At 43.2% G+C, this 19,149-nt stretch overlaps 1 protein-coding gene across 3 annotated transcripts in view; it reads left to right on the forward strand.

The window, feature by feature from the left end:
* The window catches only part of KCNT2 (potassium sodium-activated channel subfamily T member 2), a 259,822-nt gene that overhangs the window by 101,874 nt on the left and 138,799 nt on the right, over positions 1-19,149 (forward strand). For all 3 annotated transcript variants that reach the window (XM_019530701.1, XM_019530703.1, XM_019530704.1), the window contains exons 9-12: positions 1,398-1,578; positions 6,532-6,696; positions 8,807-8,943; positions 15,254-15,317. In XM_019530701.1, coding sequence (XP_019386246.1) covers positions 1,398-1,578; positions 6,532-6,696; positions 8,807-8,943; positions 15,254-15,317 — 547 coding nt within the window. The remainder of the gene's footprint in view (positions 1-1,397; positions 1,579-6,531; positions 6,697-8,806; positions 8,944-15,253; positions 15,318-19,149) is intronic.

Below are 19,149 nucleotides of genomic sequence, written 5' to 3' on the forward strand. Positions count from 1 at the left end.
TTAATTGAACTTTTTCACTCTGATGATAAACCCAAATGATTCCTCTCATTAACTTTTCAGGACATATTGGCAAAAACAAAATGCACCTCTTCAAAAATATATACATTTGTCTTTTTCTTAAAAATGGATAAGCTAATGTGATTATGGAGGAAAGATCTGAGCTGCCACTTCAGTGAAAAAATCTGGAACAAAATGCGTAGGAATATAAATTGATTAATTCTGACTGAAGGCTGAAACTTTTCCAACAAAAATAATCTTTAGAACATTTTGAGATGTGTGAAAACTACAAATGCTAGAACTGTGAAGAGGAAACAAGGAATGTGATCCATATGTTATGGAAATGCCACAGCCCACTAGTAAATTATTTCTGGAGAACAGAGCTGTGTAACTGCTAGCACTGTTATAAATACTGGGGCTCCCTGGTGATACAAGGCTTTCACCCTGGGGAATTCTAGTGGTCATCTGCTACCAGCTGGATATCATGCATCAAACAGTCATCATGTATACTAGGTCATCGGCCAGAAACTTTTCAAACCCAGGTCAGAAACAGGTCAGTTTTAAGACCCAACTACCACCACAACCAACTACTTCTCTCCACTGTGGTGCAGGAGAAATTCTTGCACTTCAAACCTACATTTTTTTCAACTCCAGTTTCTACAAATATGAGATCTACCCATCAAGAATTAAGGGCATATTCATATACATTGGTTTAACTGACTTCTATATTAGATGTTTGTATATACTGAAAATAGACTTCACATTTTCTCAGCACAGCATCAAATTAGCAAGAGATATTGGTAGACCACTTGAGATAATTCCACAAGCTATCCTGATGTGTACTAACTGACAAAGAAAAAATCATCTGGCCCCTGTCACTTGCCATTTCCAGTAGTGTGAGATAATAGTTCTTTCCACAAAAATGATGTAACCTAACAGAAAACTACCAAGCGCAAAGAAGATATGCACTGTTTCTTTGCCACAAAATAATCATATCTTTGCAAAAAATAAAATATGGTTTAAAAAAAATTCTGACTGCTTGCAGAGTATGCTGTTTGTTACAAAGAATATTACCAATACATATTGTTATTTACATGTAACAGTACTTACTTTTTGATGCCTACCACTAATCAAATCTAGCAATATGACCAAGGCTGTCATTTTGAAATAAGGAGAAAATAACAATTAAAACTGATGATGAATTACATTTAAAAATAATTTAAAAAACACATTTTGGTAAGAACCTGAAAAAAACTATTCTTGAAACATATGTCTTTGCTAAGCAATGCATGCTTTTGTAGAAAAATAATTATTTATACTTGTAACAACATCATAGAATTTGGATTTATCCAAGTTGTGTGTGTTATTTTTCATTTCTCTATTCATTCTCTTTCACTTAGTATTTGTGGAATTCAGCATCTGGAGCGAGCAGGAAACAAGCTGACTCTCTTTGACTCCCTTTATTTCTGCATAGTGACATTTTCCACTGTGGGCTTTGGGGATGTTACACCCAAGATATGGCCTTCAAAACTGCTCGTTGTCATTATGATCTGTGTTGCCCTTGTGGTGTTACCCATACAGGTAAACCCTAACTGTTTTCCATTTAAGAGTATTTGGTGGGGAAAAAATGTCAAAAAACTGATAATCATTAAAATTGCCCTTACTATCTGTATACCTAACCCCTTTTCTGCAATCACACTTGGAGCTTTCTTTTCTTCCTGTTTTTAAAATATATTTGTAGACTATGTTTGTATGACAAAATTACCAGGGCATGAATTTTCAAATCCTTGTGTAAGCAGGTGGTGCTTTTCATATACCATGGAACCAATAGACTTTGCATACTGTTCAAATTTATTCCCAGTTTAGGTTTGGATTTTATTACTAACTTAAACAGCACTAGCAAATCATGACTGCTGCATTCATCTTGTGCACTGTCTGCTACTACCTGTGATTCTCTTTCCTTGCATTCCTACGCTAGAGTTAGAATGAACTTACTTGTTAGATTTAGACAAGGGGCAGACAATTATTTTGGGTGAAGGGCAGCTTACCAAGTTTTGGCAAGCTGTTGAGAGCTGCATAGGTAGCCCCACCCCTTAACAGGTGCCCTTCCCCCCTGGCCACCATCTTGGGACTGGAAGTTCTTCCCCTAACCTCTGACCACCCATAATAATATGTTTTAATTTAATTTTTAAAAATATTTTTGCCCTGATTCGTAGGCATTTGTGGTATATATGCAGAAGTGATTGAATATAGGGGTTTATGGGTGTGTGTGGATGTGTGTGTGTGTGTGTGGGTATGGATGTGGGTATGTGAGCCATGTAATACAGCTGGCTGGGCAGAAAAGTGGAGAAAGGGGCTGGGGGGAGTGGAAGTGAGTGGGAGCATGGTCCCTGCACCAATGTCCTGGGGCCAGCACCAGCAGTGCCCAGAGTTGGGTGGTAGGAGCATGGGGCGTGGGCTGGTAGGGGTCTGTGGAGCTGGGCTGGGCTGCATCAGCAGGGGGAGTGGGGAGCTGATCCTGCTCCATAGAGCCCCTGCTGGCTGGGACCCCATGCCTCTGCCACCCTGTTCTGGTCCCTACCAGCACTGGCCCCAGGATACTGGCATGGGCCCTGTGCTCCCACCTGACTGCCACTGGCTCCCATGTGCCTTCTCACTCCCAGTGCCCCTGTCCCAGGCCCGTGATACAGGTGGGGAGCAGCACACAGCCTCGACCCCAAGCTTACCCACAGTGAACAAGCTAGTGCTCACCGCGAGTAAAAATCGCATCCCCCTCCGCCTCCCTGCCTGCCTGGCACCCTGTGCTGCAGCTGCGGTACTGGCATGGGCCAGCATACAGCCCTGACCCCACATGCCCTGCGTCAACTGGAGGGGGATGAGCTGGTGCTCAGCATGGGACTCAAGTGCACCTCCCCATGCCTGTTGCCCTGTGCTGCAGCTGCTCACAGACTGTAGAGGGCTGTCCTGCCTTTCGCCACATCAGTGCTGCTCTGTGGGGCAGTGGTGGCAAAGTAGAGCAGGCACAGGCAGCTCTGCGCAGGCTCAGAGTGGGAAGGGGGAGCGGCCGCTTTTCCCCAGTGCTGAGCACCAGCTGACTCCCTGCCGTCGCTGCTAGCCTGGGCCCCGCACAATTTCCTGGATCTCCCATCAGGGCTGAGCCATGGAAGCAGCAGCTTGGTAGAAGCTGCTGCTCAGCAAGGAGGAAAGCGGCTACTCTGCTTACTGCCGCTGGCCAGTGTATGCTGTGGCTGCCTGCCCAGAGCCCGCGCCATGTTAGGCCATGGTGTGGGTGCTTTACTGCCACCTCTGTGCTGCTTAAGAGTTGCTTCACATGGCCACTGCTGCCGCACTGGGCAGCCCAGATGCAGTGGTGAAACAGCTGCACCAAACACTGCATGGCAGTGATGAGAGGGGTGGTCGATTTCCGCTGCTCTGAGCAGCAGCTTCTGGGAAGTGAGCTGGTGCTTAGTACAAGGGAAAAGCAGCTGCTCCCCCTTCCTGTGGCCAGTACTCCCTGCTACAGCCACTCGGAGCCCATGCAGGGATGCCTGTGCCTGCTCTTCATGGCCACCACTGCCCCATGGGGCAGCAGTGAAATGGTGGAGAGGCAGGACAGCCCTGCATGGGCTGTGAGAGGTTGCAGCAGGAAGCACTGGGCATGAGGGGGGGCACTTTTCCCCTGCACTGAGCACATTCTCCACAGGCAAGCGTGGGGTTGGGGCTGTGCGCTGCTCCCCCCCATACTGCGGGGCTGAGGCAGGTACACTGGGAGTGAATGGGCATGCCGGAGCAAGCGGTAGCCAGGTGGGAGCTTGGGGCCTGTGCTGGTGAGCTTTAACCTGTGGGTGCTTGCATTTTAAGTGCCCTTAGTATTGTCTAAGTGTAATGCGTAAACTTTACCCTCAGCTGGAAAAAGTCTGATTTAAACTTTGACTTCAGTAAAAAGCCTTGGCATTTCTATATGTTATGGAGGGTTGGGATTTTTCATATGAAAAAAGGGTTTTCATCAGACATACCAATTTGTCAAAGCCAAATTATTTCATGGCTATTTGCAAGTTGCATTTGTCAGCTGAATAGATAGATGATCCTGAGGCTTCTGGGCTAGGGACAGACATTACACATAAACCCGTTTAAGTGATCAGAAACTGGTCTAAACTTGTAACAGAACAGATATTCAGTGCATATAAACAGGTTTAAAAATGGCTGAAACCAGTTTGAGATAAACTTGATTGAATGTAGTATCATACTTAGCTGATTTGGGTCAGACTGGTTTATGCAATGTCTGTCCCAGCCCCCAGAGTCTGCAGATCATTCTGTGTGGCAATCTCACTGTATTGACTGACCCAGGGTTGGGCCTCCAACATTCCCAGTTTCCCTGTCCAAGACCAGTAGGGCTGTGCGAGGCTTCGGAGAGAGCTTCGGATATGGAGAAGCTTCAGACACTTTGAGGTCCAAAGCAGCACATCTGGGTCGAAGCGCTGGCTTCCTGAAGCAGTTCAGAGCTCCCGAAGAGCTTCGGAGCCGCCTCAGAGATCCAGACACAGGGTATAATGTGGAAACAATAAAATATCTATAACTTTGTTGTTTTTTGTCTGATTTGGATGAAGTTTTCAGAGGTGGTAGACTCTACAGAGAGGATGAAGCTTGCCAAGTTTCAAGAAGTTTGCTGCAGGGGTTTGGGGGGAACAGTACCCCAAATTCTTGAAAGCAAAACTCATGTCACGTCTAGGTGTTACAACATAGTGGGGTGACCACTGCAGGGCTGGTAGCCTCTGCTGAGGCCACAGAGCCTGCCAGGTTTCAAGAAGATTGATCGGTTCAGGGGTTTTGGGGCAACTGTACCCCAAATTCATGAAAACAAAACTCCTGTCACGTCTATATGTTATAACATAGTGGGGTTAAAGCTGCAGGGGTGGTAGCTCTTGCTGAGACCACAAAGCCTGCCAAGTTTCAAGAAGATTGGTTGCGGGGTTTTAGGGAACTGTCCCCAAGTTTCATCCAAATCAGACAAAAAACAACAAAGTTATAGATCTTCCATTGATTCCCCGTAATACCCTATGGCTGGATCTCCAAGGTGGCTCTGAAGCTTCGGAGCCGCTTCAGCCGGATCCAGGTGGAAACCCGGTCCAGAGCTCCGGATTGGATCGTGGCCATCCAAAGCGGCCAGATCTGAAGTCAGATTGGATCGTTGCTGATTTGCATAGGCCTAAAAACCAGAAACCAAGATACCCCAAGAGCTTTCAGGGCTTCCAGGATCTGTGCCATGAACGAGGTCACATTTCTTCTTGGAATTGTTATTATTTCAAAACTTTTAGTTTGGAATGTTAATATAATCTTGATTAGCTTTATCATAGGGATGACTGAGCAGAAGAGGTCTGCATCCATGTGCGGCATCCTAAAGGTTTCCAATGTATAGCTAATCAACAACAATATTTAAGTAGACTTAAATAGAGAGAGACTCGGTGTTGTGGTCTGAGCAAAAGATGAATGGAGGCATGGGAACATATCCTGATCTCATATTTTGGCTCTGATACTGAATTGATTAGAAACAAGTGTCAGTTTTCCATATGTAGAATGGGAATACAAGAACAACCCTGTTTGGGAACAGTGTTGTTAACATTTACCTGTATTTTTTTTAAACATTTTTAAAATTGAAATGGTTTATATGAGCTTTATAAAATATTTTTACAAGCAGTTAACTGAAACATTGCTCATATGCTCTTAATGACTGGTTATATCACAGAACACATTGCATCCTAGATTTTCCTTTATTGGATCACAAAGTAGGTTTCATGGTAAGGCAGTGTGTACTAAGTATGGCGGCAAAGGAAAAATGCTGTTTAACACTTGCTATAGCTGTTACTTAAAACATCTGCAGTTCTTCAGAAACAGCAGCAGAACAGAATGCATTGTTCCTGTTCACCATAGATTTAAGTGTTGTCAATACTGATACAGCATGCCAAACAGAGACTATTCACAGACTTGATTGTATAAAATGCTACTATCTTTAGAGTCTTAAAATTGGCGGGGAGGGCAGGGGAATTGAGATATTGCCCCAACTAAATCATTGTAAGTGTAATAAATTGGTGCATCTTTTAGATTCCCAGCTCCTGAATTCATGTAATTACATAATTACATCACAATATCAGTTTTAACTTGGTGGGTGGGGAGGGGAAGAGAAAGGATGGAAAATGTGAGCCTTCAGGTTTAAATACCAGAAACTAAATAAGGAGATGCAGTATTTATTGTTTAAATTAAAAAAAAATCATGATTTAATCCAGTTTTATGATACTCAGCATTTCTGATTGCTTCATTTGGGTCATCCTGATTTATTAATGAAACATCCAGTCTCTCATTCCATCCAGATTGTTTCAAATGGCTGCTCTTGTAAAGCAAGAATGACTAACAGGATCCAAGTTTGACCTTAATTAAATGAGCACCTGGATTAGACCATGGAAACATTAACGACTCATCATGATAAAGAATCTTATATTAATTTTGTGTGTTTCATTTACATTTTACAATCCATTGCAGTTTGAACAGCTGGCTTATTTGTGGATGGAGAGGCAAAAGTCGGGTGGTAACTACAGTCGACACAGAGCTCAGACAGAGAAACATGTTGTATTGTGTGTCAGCTCTCTGAAGATTGATCTGCTTATGGATTTCTTAAATGAGTTCTATGCTCATCCCAGACTGCAGGTATATTTACAATGTAACAAAAATAATAAGAAACTCAGTTAGATGCTAGCCCATTGCAGACAGCCTTCTGGAACAGCTACAATTTGTAGACATGAATTCATTTTGCGTGGGGACACTACCTACAATAAGAAACTCAGATGTATTATTACATCCCTTTGTTTTAAATTGAGCTAAGTGGATTAGACAGATAGAATTATGCTTTTGTCACAAATACTTTGATTTATTTAAATTATGCTCATATATTTTAATAAAAAATAATTTTCTTTTAGTTCAAATCATGTAAAAAAATGACAGCATAGTTATTTCTTGTCCCTTTGGTATTTAGAGGACTAATCCAAAACCTCCCCAGAAGTCACTGAGAGTTTTTTTGCTGACTTTGTGAGGTTTGTCTCACTGTAATGATTAAGACAGAAATAGAGACAACAGAGTAATAAACGAAGATCCTGAAACCAAAGATTACTGCTAAGCAGGGATCTGGTTTTCTGTTTACCACGGAAAAATGTGGTAAAACATAGATTTTCTCATTTTGAGGAGAAAAACCCAGATTTTCTCCTTCACAGGAGAAAAATGCAGGAAAAGGCAGGTTTCCCCTTGCAGGGTGGCAGTTCCAGCCTTCAAGGGGCTGGGGTGAATGGGATGAAGGCGATCAGGCAGGGGGTACCATTTACACATGCACATGGCCACCAGGCAGCCTGGAAAGCAGCTCCCGCAGCTCTTCATATGTAAGCTGAGGTGGGGGGGGAGGTATTGACGTCCCTACAGTGAGGAAGGGAGTTGGGCAGGGCTGGGGCTGGGGCTGGGGCTGGGGCTGCTGCCCAGCCAATGTGATTCATGGGGTTTTGAGTCTGGGGCCATGTTTGGCTGCAGAGCCCAGGTGAGGAGTGAGATGGAGTTGTGGGCAGCTTGTATGGGTGGCTGTCTCCCTGCTACTGTGCACACTTCCAGGGGGGCCATGATTTGTGCACAGAGTGGGGCTGGGGGCAGGCTGCCCACTACATGTTCAGGGCTTCTCACCCTGCTGCTTTCCCCGCAGGGCTTCCATGGCCCAGCAAGCAGGGCCCAGCATGTCAGGGCAGTGCCGGGAGGAAGCTCAGTGCCACCAGTGGGAGCCCTGCGCTACCATGGCGAGGCACCCCCTGCCTCCCCAGCAGCAGTAGGGGTCATGGTGCAGAGTTGTGCCCCCTGCTCCTGCCAGGCAGGCAAGAAGTGCCTCTCCATGGCAGTGTGGGGCTCCCAGTGGTGGCACAAGCCTCTCTGCCCTGCTCTACCCTTACACACTGGGTCCCACTCAATGGGCTCTGAAGGGCCGGGTGGAGGGCAGCAGGGCAGGGAGGTCTTAGGCCACAGCAGGCAGCCCACCCCAGCCTCAGCCTCAGCCTTACAGGCTCTGCTGTGCCTGTGCTACCCATGGGGGAAAGGAAGCCAGGCTCCACGTTCTCCTCTGCCACAGCCTCCCATGGGCAACAGCCAGGGCTCAGGCACTGTTGTAGGGGTAGGGCAGGGGGACCTGGGTCTTTGGCTGCACAGCCCTGACAGCTGGGGGCACCCTCCAGCAGGGCTGGGGGCGCAGGGGGCTGTGGGTAGGGAGTGAGGGCCACCAGAAGGCCTGGGGGCCTGTGGCTTGGGAGCAAGGGGTAATGGCATGGGCAGGGCACCAGACCAGCATTTCAAGGCTGCTCAGTGCCACAAAGAAGTAGCAGGGCGGGGCGGGGGGGCAGCTGCAGCTGGATCTGCATCCTGCTGAGTGAAGGAGGCAGGGAGAGTTCTGACTTTTTATGATAAAATAACTCAAAATCAAATGCCAAGATTTATAGGTATTTAGAATTTATTTTATTATTAAAATTATATATGTGTGTATATATATGTACGTGTGTGTGTGAGTGTGTGTGTGTGTGTATATAGTGATGGTTCATTTTAATCACGGAAAAATGTAGATTTAGGGTTGCTTTTTTAACTGAAAATTGGGGATTTTTTTTTAAATCAGAGAAAACCAGGATTTCTGGTTTATCACAGACCTTTTTCACCTCCAGATTTTCTATTAGCCAATGCTCCACTAAAAACAGAAGGCAATATTAATGTGCCTTTTCTACACTCCCTTATGTTTTGACAGGATTATTATGTGGTTATTTTGTGTCCAACTGAGATGGATGCTCAGGTCCGAAGGGTGTTGCAAATCCCAATGTGGTCCCAGAGGGTTATCTATCTGCAAGGTTCAGCACTGAAAGATCAAGACCTGTTGAGAGCTAAGTAGGCAGATTCTAAGTAATATATTTTTATTTTAATATTTTATGTGACTTGTTTCAACTTTCTGCTTAAATAAGTTATAGACATAATGAGTCAGATGAAAAAGGAATGTGGGCATGTATTTTAAAAGGCTAACATGTACATCTGAAGCATACTGTTTTTGTTGTTGTTGTTTTTCCCCTAAAGCAATCTATCTTTTTATTGGACTAAGTTTTTCTTTATCTTTATTTTACATTATATATATTTTTTTCTTTACTATAGATAGATAGATTACTATAGATAGATAGATATTGTTTATATATCTATATATCTATATCTATATATCTATATATGTGTGTGTATATGTATATGTATATATATAAAAAATTTAGAAATTAAAAAAAAAAATGCTTTTGAAGACAAAGCCCTGGAAAGGTAGTGATTGGCTCCAGAATTTGCTTAAATGATGATGAGAGCATTTCTGTTGACTAAATGAGGTAATTTTATTACCTGGTATAGTGGAACCCCCATACTGTAAGTAGTTTGCTTTACCTACTGTACTAAGCTTTTGTACTCTCCTGCTTCAAAACATTATTTCTATAGCAAGTGTCTATAGACAATTATACACCCAGGCTTTTTAAGAATTTACTCCTCTCTTCCAGGAAGGACATACCCATCCAATATGTGACATACCCAGCCAGTAGGATAATTTGGGGATGGGGAGCAAGATAGTAGCCCTGGATACTGACTTTGAGAGTGCAAAAATGGCAGCCACTGCAACTACTACCACCCCAGCTGCCACCACTGTTCTTCTGGCAAAAACTTCCTATGTATACCTCTGTACACATCTCTCAACCAAAATAGTGACCACCACAAAAAAAGATCCCATTCCTTAAACTTTTAGTGCTGGTAGCCTCTGATTTGCAATCCTTTCTATTTATAGAACAGTTTTTATAAGTGCACTTAGCTTTTGTAGATGTTTCCCATATGTTTAAAAGATGATAATGTAAAGGGGTCAAATTTGTTAGGGTTCTTGACATGGATCACATCCTTTCAGTGATCTGTCTCTTAAAAAAATCCTGGATCCATTTAAAAGAAGAAAAATGAATGGTCTTTTCAGAATGAGTTTAATTATATATGTGTTTATTTATGTATTTGCTACATGCAAGAGTTTCTAATTTTAATTTCCTGCAGATCTTGATAAAAGATTGGTTGGATTTAGCTGGCATTAGTCCTACACATTGGGAGGTGAAAATAAATCAAAATGCTGTTCCTGAAAGGCAATTATATGAATTTAGCCTATAATAACCTGAAGCTAGTCAACTGAAGAATTGTACTTTATCCTAAAGAACATGTAATTGAATGTACCTGTCACAGAATAAATTTTAACGTATCCTAAGGGACTAAGCGTACTAGGAATTTAATAGAACATTTAATATGAAATATAACCCAATAACTAAGAGATTGCTAGAGTTCAATTCTGTTTAATGAGAACATAGTGTGCTGAAAAGATAGCAGATGCATATTAAACGTTTCGATTAAATAACATGGAGGTTTCAGTTACAAGTAATAGAAAAAAGAAGTTCATTATCAAACTTAATGTCCGATTATCAAAATGTGTATACACACACACACATATGTATTACATGCAAAAACTCTTTCAAATGAAGGTTGCTAGGGTTAGAAAGCCATGCACTGAAAAATTAAGAAATGCCAAGATCAAGGAAAGAACCAGGCTTTTAACATACAAATGACTTGTACCTAGCCAAATCTCAAAACTGCCACTTCATTCTCATTCTCCCTTACCAGTCAGCCACTTTTGACACAATCGGCCATGTCCCTTTCTTGAAAGGTTTTTTCTTTCTTTGCTTTTGTGACTGATTCTCCTTCAAACTCTGTAATTATGCCTCCTTTAGAAGAGCTCCCTCATAGCCTCTCTTTGCATTCAAATTCCATAGGGCCCTGCCATTGGTTCTATTTTCTTTCCTTTCTGTGCTTTGTCTCCAGGTAATCACAACTACAGACACAAATGCAAGCACCAGCTGTATAACTCTACTTCTCTGTTCCAGACCTACTGTTCAAACTAAAGTCCTGGCCACAAACTAAAGTCTTGTGGACTAAAGTCTCTTTAGTCTCTGCTTGCGGATGTCTAGCCATCAGCTCATGCTCAACATGGCTAAATCAGAATGCAATCCTCCTCCATAGCCCTTCCCAATACCTCTTTTTGATCACTGTGGATAAAACCACCCTTCTGCCTGTGTCTCAGGCCCATGACCTGGGCATCATTGACTCTGACTAGTCTCTAGGTCCTTACTCTAGGCTTAGTCTTTCAGATTCTTTCCACATAACATCTCCAAAGGTGGAAACAGGCTTCTCCTTTGTACCACCCGCAAAGCTGCAAAAAGCTAAAGAAAATTGATGTCCATACCCTTTGTTGCATCACAGTGTGGTTGCAACAAAAGGTAGTAATAAACTGTGCCACTTTATTGTGGCAGATACCTATTTGCTTTAAGGCAGGAGATCATGGGCAGGCATAAAGGCATCATACCTAGACTCTTCAGTTGCCCTGATCCTGCACACCCCAAGACTTTCTGGGCAGGATGAGGCCCATCAGTCCCTAGGAATGCCTGCACAGCTTTCTCAACTTACAGAAATTCCCCCTGTTTCTCCAGGGCTGCACCTTCATAAGTGGGGAAATCATGGTATCCCTGCTTACCAAGATAGATCCCCAGGATCTCAGAATGCCTTGGTTAGCAGGTAAAGTCTACAAACTTTATCAAAAATAAAATATTCACTATTAAGACCCTTCATAGTTTATCTTCTTCCTAACTATCCTCTATTATTCAGTACTGAGAAATTAACTCTCACCTTTTAGTAGCCCATTATGCCATCTAACTACATTAAATTTTTAAACAAGCACCTTTGTTCCCATGCTTGGAAGAAACTCCTTGTAAACCTGCTTCCTTCCTACCTTTTTCATGTCCTTGTGACAAGACATTTAGCAGAATTAACAGAATCATTGGAACCTGTCATGGCTGTTCTGTGAGGTTTTTTTTTTATGGCCTTGAACTTACCCAGGATTGGGCTCCCCCTGTGTCAGAAATAAGGTGCAATATGATTTAATGAGTGATCCGCACAATCGCACCTCCTGCCATGCCACAAGTGCATGCCACTTCCTGCCGCCACCCCAGGAGGTAGCACAGTACAGCAGAGAGCAGTCCACAGTGTAGCCTACTGAATACAGTTTTTAATGGACCAAAATGCTGTGTTGTTCTAGTGTCTAATTCCATTAATATAGTTTATATTTCAATGTTTATTGAATTATAATTCAAAATGTCAATCTGGAAAAATAATCTTTGTGAAGTTCAAGTGTATAGCAATGAAAAACAGAAATATATGAATGCAAAGCAATGGATTTGATATAGTCCATCTAATGCCTCACCTTCTTTAAAACCACTATTCATAAATACCTCACATTTGTGCTGCAACTTATCAATATCAGTGAACAGATAACCTTCTTCCATTTTCTTAGATTCTACATTACAATATTTGGGCCCGTTTGGTGACCATTTATGCATGTCTTTAATGTTATGCATGTAAATAATGCCATTGAAGTCATGATGTGAAACCTATAATGTAATGCCACTACCCCAGTGCAGAGCTGTCCAATTCAGGGCCCACAAGTCACATGTGGCCTATGAGGAATTAATTTGAGTCCTGTCACAGGCTTCCACCAAGCTGTCACTCCTCTCATCACTGGCTGCTGTAGCAGCCAGGATCACTGGACTCCTCCTCCCTCTACCGGCTTCCACTTCCTACCCCCTACCTCCTACCCCCTACCTCAGGAGCTAGCACAGAACAGGGAAGTCCACAGTACAATGGAGAAGTCCACTACTGGAGAGCTGTGGCTGAAGCCAGGACACATGCGTGGTGAAGTGTGGGGGGTGCCCACATTGCATGCTGACTGGTTTGTGGCTCACAGTGGTTCAGCCTGCACAAGGTGTAGCCCCTGCTGTGTGGCTCACAGGGCCTCCAGCCACTTAAAAGTTGGACGGCCCTGCCATTGTATCAAGTTGCAAATAACAATGATGGGATAGCTTATATTAGTAAAATAAAAATCACATGAAATACATACAGAAGCAGTGCTTCATTTTGCACTGATGTAATTGATGCAACTGATATAAACTTGACATTCAGGTTTACCAGAATCCCAGATTGGTAAATATAGCCCTGCATAATTCTGTTCTTGGTTTCACTTGTTTAACTGCAGTGATATGAATAGCAATATACAGGACAAAAGGAGCAAAACTCAGCCTAGAATGTGATGTTGAAATCCATCATGTATTTCCGTGTAGCCGCTGTATGGGCAAACACAGCAACCACTGACTTTTAGAAAACATATGAACGCAGGGAACCTAAAACTTTGGCCTAAGACATTTCTAAGTGTGGCAGGTCCAATGTTCTAATCAGTCTGACATCTTCTAGCAATCAGACTGACCCTGCTTTACACTTCAGCATCCCACTGGCCCCCCTGGTCTTGTTTGCAATGACTAGGCCTTATATATTTATTTGTGAGTCAGCCCTCAGTCCTCCCAGAATAACACCTTGGGTGCCTCTCTCCACATTTTTATCATGTGGACCATCTCAAGCCTGACCCGGTTAAGATCACTGCCTGGTGAGCCCCTGCACAGCAGTCAATTGCTTATCTCCCATGATGAAACCAGTTTTCTTGGCTTTTCTGGTTCCTCAGTTCCCCCGTACAAGCTTGCCTCCAGGCTGTCAGCTGCATATAAATTGTCAGGCCTTACATTTGTCTCTCTCAGTTCTTAGGGTTTAATAAGCACTGACTCAGTCCATAGCCCTTAATAATCTACACTCAGATCCCAGGTCTCATTGAGCCAACATTGGTCCTCAGGCCTTGTCAAGCCCCCATCAGTTCCTTGGCATTGTCAAGTCCAGTTCAGCTAACTAGGGCTGCCAGCTTTCCTATCTGTCTCCTGGGACTCTACATACCATGCATTCTACCCAAGTGCCCTCAACACCCTCCGTTCTCCCTTATCTGTCCATCCCATGCCTTGCAGTAAGTCTCTTGAAGCCGGAAGTATTCCTTGTCCAGAATAAACAAAACACTTGAGCAGTTTCAAATAAACACTAAAAGCTGCTGAGGTGCCTTTTCCTCAAGCCTTACCCTCTATCTAGCTGGCTACATCCAGCTCCAGCTTTTCTGGGCCTATCCCAGTTCATTGTTCATGTACAACAGCTTCTCCCTCTGGTAGTATCTGGGCCAGACTGCCTGTCTCCTTTCAGTCCTGGGCTTAAGTAGCTTCTTGCTCCACCCTTCTCGCTGCAAAAGTCCTGGCTCTAAAAGGCTCTCTCCATTTTCTCCCTCTCAAACTCACACTCATACTCTATAGCCACTAATGGAGTGAGGGTTCCTAGGCATAAACAGGGCTGGCCCACAATTTTTTGGGACCCCCTGCAAGGTATAGTTTTGGGGCCTCCTGATGTATTGAAAAATCAAAATTGCAGTTAATTGCAGTATAAACTCACTGAAATAAATAGTCGGGGTTGGGCTGCACATATGTGGGCTCTGCTGCGGGGGGGGCGGGTGTGGGCAGCATGTGCTGGGGATGGCTGGGTTACCTCTCCAGGGCCGAGGCAGGAGCTCTGCTGGGAATAGGCTCCCTGCCTGCATCGAGCCCTTTAAACCTGGCGCAGGCAGCAGGGGGCAAGTGGGGCGTGGCCTCTTGGCTGCAGCTGTAGGATCTGCAGGATAGGATGGGCCGGCCCTGGGCATAAAGGTATCATAAACAGTTGCTATAAAAAGTCCATAGTAAGCATTTATGAAATGTGTACGTTTGAATTGCTGCCATAGATCAGCATTTCTCAACCTGATGGTCACAACCCAAAAGCAGGTCACAAGAATATATGAAAGGGTCATGAACAAACTTTAAAAATGAATTCACTTTTAGAAGAGAAAAATGTGGGAAACCATGGGTTTTCCCTTGCAGGCTGGCAGAGTTCCAGCCTGCAAGGGGCTGTTTTGGGCTCTCCATGCCTCACACACACCCCACCCTACTGCACACACCCATCCCTTGCCCCACACACTGCAGGGCTGGGGCCTGGTGGGGGGCATGGGTCAGGAGTGAGGGGCACTGGGTTGGGACTAGCCATCAATGTTTATAAATGGGTCCTGGTACAAAAAAGGATGACAACCACTGCCATAGATGACAGTACCACATGTCTGAATATATATGTATATGTGTGTGTGTGTGTGTGTGTGTGTGTGTGTGTGTGTTGCCTGATAGTTTTTGATTTTTCCATCTGCTTTTAGAATGGATGATGCCGAAGCCTGTTTCATTCTGAGTAGCCGGTGTGAGGTGGACAGGACAGCAGCTGTAAGTTCTTTAGAAATATCCATAAGAATGTGTGCACATAGTGTTTGTGCTTATAGTATTGTTTGCAGGAATAAGCATCCATTGCCATGCATCTGTCTAATGAATGGTAGGCCTTATTCTGTCTAAACTAGAAGTCCTTGGCTTTCATTCTATTTACACACATACTCTGTAAAATTTCCATTAATTTTCATAGACCCTAAATGCCATATATTTATGAAACAGGATGCAACAGCATGGCGTATACAATATTATGTAACTTACTGTTTACTCAAGACTTGATGCTGTATGCACTATAATTAAGGTCAGATTTATACAAATGAAAAGAAACAAAAATATTGAAAAAATAAAGCATTATATACATTGTATGTCATTTTGTACTATATCAAACTCATCTTTATTCAATGTAAAATATATTATTGCTATTTTAAAAGTTTTTTTTTTCCTCCTTGTATCTGAGTAGTATTACAAAGTGCAGTGAATATACTGGACTCAGTTCACTACTCACAAGAGGACCTTTACTGAAGGTTCTGGGATTACCTGCAATTATTTTCTCTAAACAAACAAACACACAAAGAAAAAATACCAATTTTAAGAGTTACAGTCATCCAATCAGGGAAAAGAACTCATGATTCTACTAAAAGTAGAACATGGTCATTTTTCTAGGATTTTCTGAATATGTATTAATCAATTATTTTTCTGTCATTGCAATGGCAGAACATTGGTGGTTTTCTCATCCTCCCTGCTTTTACCTTGGCATTGGTTCCTTTTCACTGCACTTTGTAGTTATGTGTGAGGGTTTGAAGTTGTAGTTGTTGGGATCTGTGGGTGCATCTACATGTAAAATTAATGTGATGAAATTAACTCTTGCACATATTGCGTCAGAGTTTATTTGCTTCTGGGCACTCCATTTACACATGTGCCTGGAACTGCAGCACATTGAGCTGTGTCAGAGTAACTTCCATTGGCAGGGGATTTGCTGAGTCAGCCTGCCAGCCTGGGGCTGCTCTGACTTGCCTCAGCATGCTACATAGGTGCTGACTGGGCCACGAGAATGCACTGGGCCCTGCATTGATGCACCCTCGTGCCCCATCCAACTCCATCAGTATCTACATGCAATGTTCCCTCTAAGGTATAGCGATCCATGAGCACCCCGCTTAAGACCATGAGCACGCCGCTTTGGTTCATGAGCACGCTGCTTTGATTCATTCCTGAACTGGTCCTGCTTCCCCCTTTAATATTTAATATTACACTGTGTACCAGATTCATTCTTTAATATTTGTCTCAGTCTATTTATTATCTTGTTAGTTGGCTTTTTTTAAAGGCCCAATTCTGCTTTTAATTGTTGTAAATAATAGAAGAAATTAGCTGTAATACCCACATACTACCTTGTAATCATATCGATGTGGTCAGGATTAAGACTTAATTAATACTTAAATATGGGCAAGCATTTGAGTTCTCTGTCTTCAGTTACCAAAGAAGTGACTTTTTCTCTAGTAACTGTGTTACATGAAGTGTGTGTACCTCCCTGTCATGTCTCTTGGACCCACATGCAGGCTGTGCTCTGCCTGCTCTCTGCCTCTGCGCCTCACTGCAGCCTTTGAAAGCGGCGTGGCACCATGTGCATCCTGCCATCGGGCAGATCAGGCAGCAAGGTGCATGGCATTGCTTTCAAAGGCTGCAGCGAGGTGTGGAGGCAGGGAGCAGGCAGAGCATGGAAGACCCATGGGGCTGCCAAATGTTGGTGCAGGAGCTGTGGGGCTTGCAGCACAGGGATGAAAGCTAAGATTAGGGTGAAGACGGTGGGGCTTGGGGCGAAGCTTGCCTGAAGGGGCTGGGGACCGGAACAGTTCCCTGGAGCCAGCGGAGCCGATGTGGTGCCTGGCTTGGTCCCTGCCCCTGCCTGGCCTCGGAAGGAGCCACTGCCTGCTCCGCACTTCAGGCAGGAAGGAGGAAGGGGTAGGGCAATGATTGCCCACTGATCAGCAGCCCAGCCCTTCATGGGCTGCTCCAGCCAAGACTGCACTCTCCCTCCCCGTGGGAATGCCGGTGAGGAGCAAAGTGGAGTGGAGCAGCCCCCGTGCAGCTGAGCAGTAAGTGTCCCGCACCATCCCTGGTGCACAGCATTAAAAAGTTACTGTGCGGCAACATTTTTTATTGTGTGCAGCCATGCATGCACACAGATTAGAGGGAACCTTGTCTACATGTGCATTACTGCACACTAAAAAACACCACCATAGGATAGTACATATGGTTACAAGTACTAACCTACAGCAAAGTTAATTAGTTTACTGTACCCTAGTCAGACTGCACATGTAGATGGCAATGCTTTACTGCTGAGCTAATTAAGTAGCTCTGCAGTAAATGTCTCTTATAGATGTGACTGGTTAGATTAATAATGGAAGGAACTATATTTGATGGCAGAGGAACCCTATCTTGTCTGTGTTTCTATAAAACAACTGAAATATCAAATACCCATTGTGAACTGCTCCAAAATTAGCTGTAGAAGTTATTTTTAGAAATGATTTGATAAATCAAACAACTAACACATTTGATAAAATGATAAATTCCCAAATATAAAGAGAGGTAAGAGTATATAATTCATAAATTATTTTAAATGGAGAGTATATAATTAATGATTTATAATTTTTATGAATTATTTCCCTTAATTTGGTATCAGTAGTAATGGGAAGCTATTAATAGTTGATATTTTAAACAGATACAGAATTAAAAAATCCTGTGAGAAAATTAAAAGTATTCGCATGTAATCCAGATTTCAGTAGACTCAGAGGACTGTCCTACCCACAAACTACATGCAGCCAGTGAGTGATTAACTTTTTGGCCTATTGGCTCCTGCATGGGCTGCCATTCCTCCTCAAACTGCATTTTCTGTTGCTGCTGTGGTCTCTCTCCACTGCCTTCTGCTTCCTGCCTCTATCCCTGGGGCACCTCAGCCCCTGTAGCCTGCACAGCCAGGGACCATAGAGTCTAGTTAGGCCAGGGGTCCCATGGCCAGTGCAGCATTCAGCCCCAATCTGCTCAGAAATTGAACAGCTCTAGACTAATACATTTCCTTACCATTTCCAAGAACCCAGGAAAAATCTAATAAAATCTAAGAAACTTGAGCCAGGAAGTAATATTTAAAGCCCCTTAACCAACTGTTCTTATAAGAGAATATAAAAGTGGTAATAGTTTTTTTAAGTGTTAAATGTGAGGAACAGAAGAATGTAGAAAGCTTTAAGACTTCCTAAATCAGTATTTTGTGGAGTGAAAAAGAAAATTTGCTTGGATTGTCAAACCATTCCTTCAGCTCTACAATCCCAGCTACAAGCCACTTAAGCAAATGCTTTTCAAGCAATTTTATCAGGGTCTCACCATTAAGGAACAGGAAATTACAAGTGGGGCATAGGCAGCAAGAGGAAAAGATGATAACCAAACTGACATAAATGCTTTTTTAGTGGCTCACTTTAATAAAAAGATTTGCTAGCTAGCTTCTACTATTACATTTTAGACTTGTCTACATTTTAGACATTTAGACGTATTGCAAAAAAGTATATTAATTCAAAGCAAAGAAAATATAAATCCTGAGTTTCAGAGTGAAAATTGGAATTACACTGACTTCACTGAAAATCTGAACTTGTACAGCTACCAACATATTCACAGTTCTGAATTTCATGAATTCAATTCAACTTTTAACAGCAAAAGGTACTGGATGGAAAACCAAATAGGTCTGGTCAGTTTTCAAGTAGATCAGATATTCAGTATGTGCTGTGTTCTGTGACTCAGGTGCTGTAGTATCTACAAATATCTGGGTAGTCACGACTGTTTGTTAAGG

This window comes from Crocodylus porosus, unplaced genomic scaffold (genome assembly GCF_001723895.1).
Source record: "Crocodylus porosus isolate Cpor-Errol unplaced genomic scaffold, CroPor_comp1, whole genome shotgun sequence".
Taxonomy (NCBI): Eukaryota; Metazoa; Chordata; order Crocodylia; family Crocodylidae; genus Crocodylus; species Crocodylus porosus.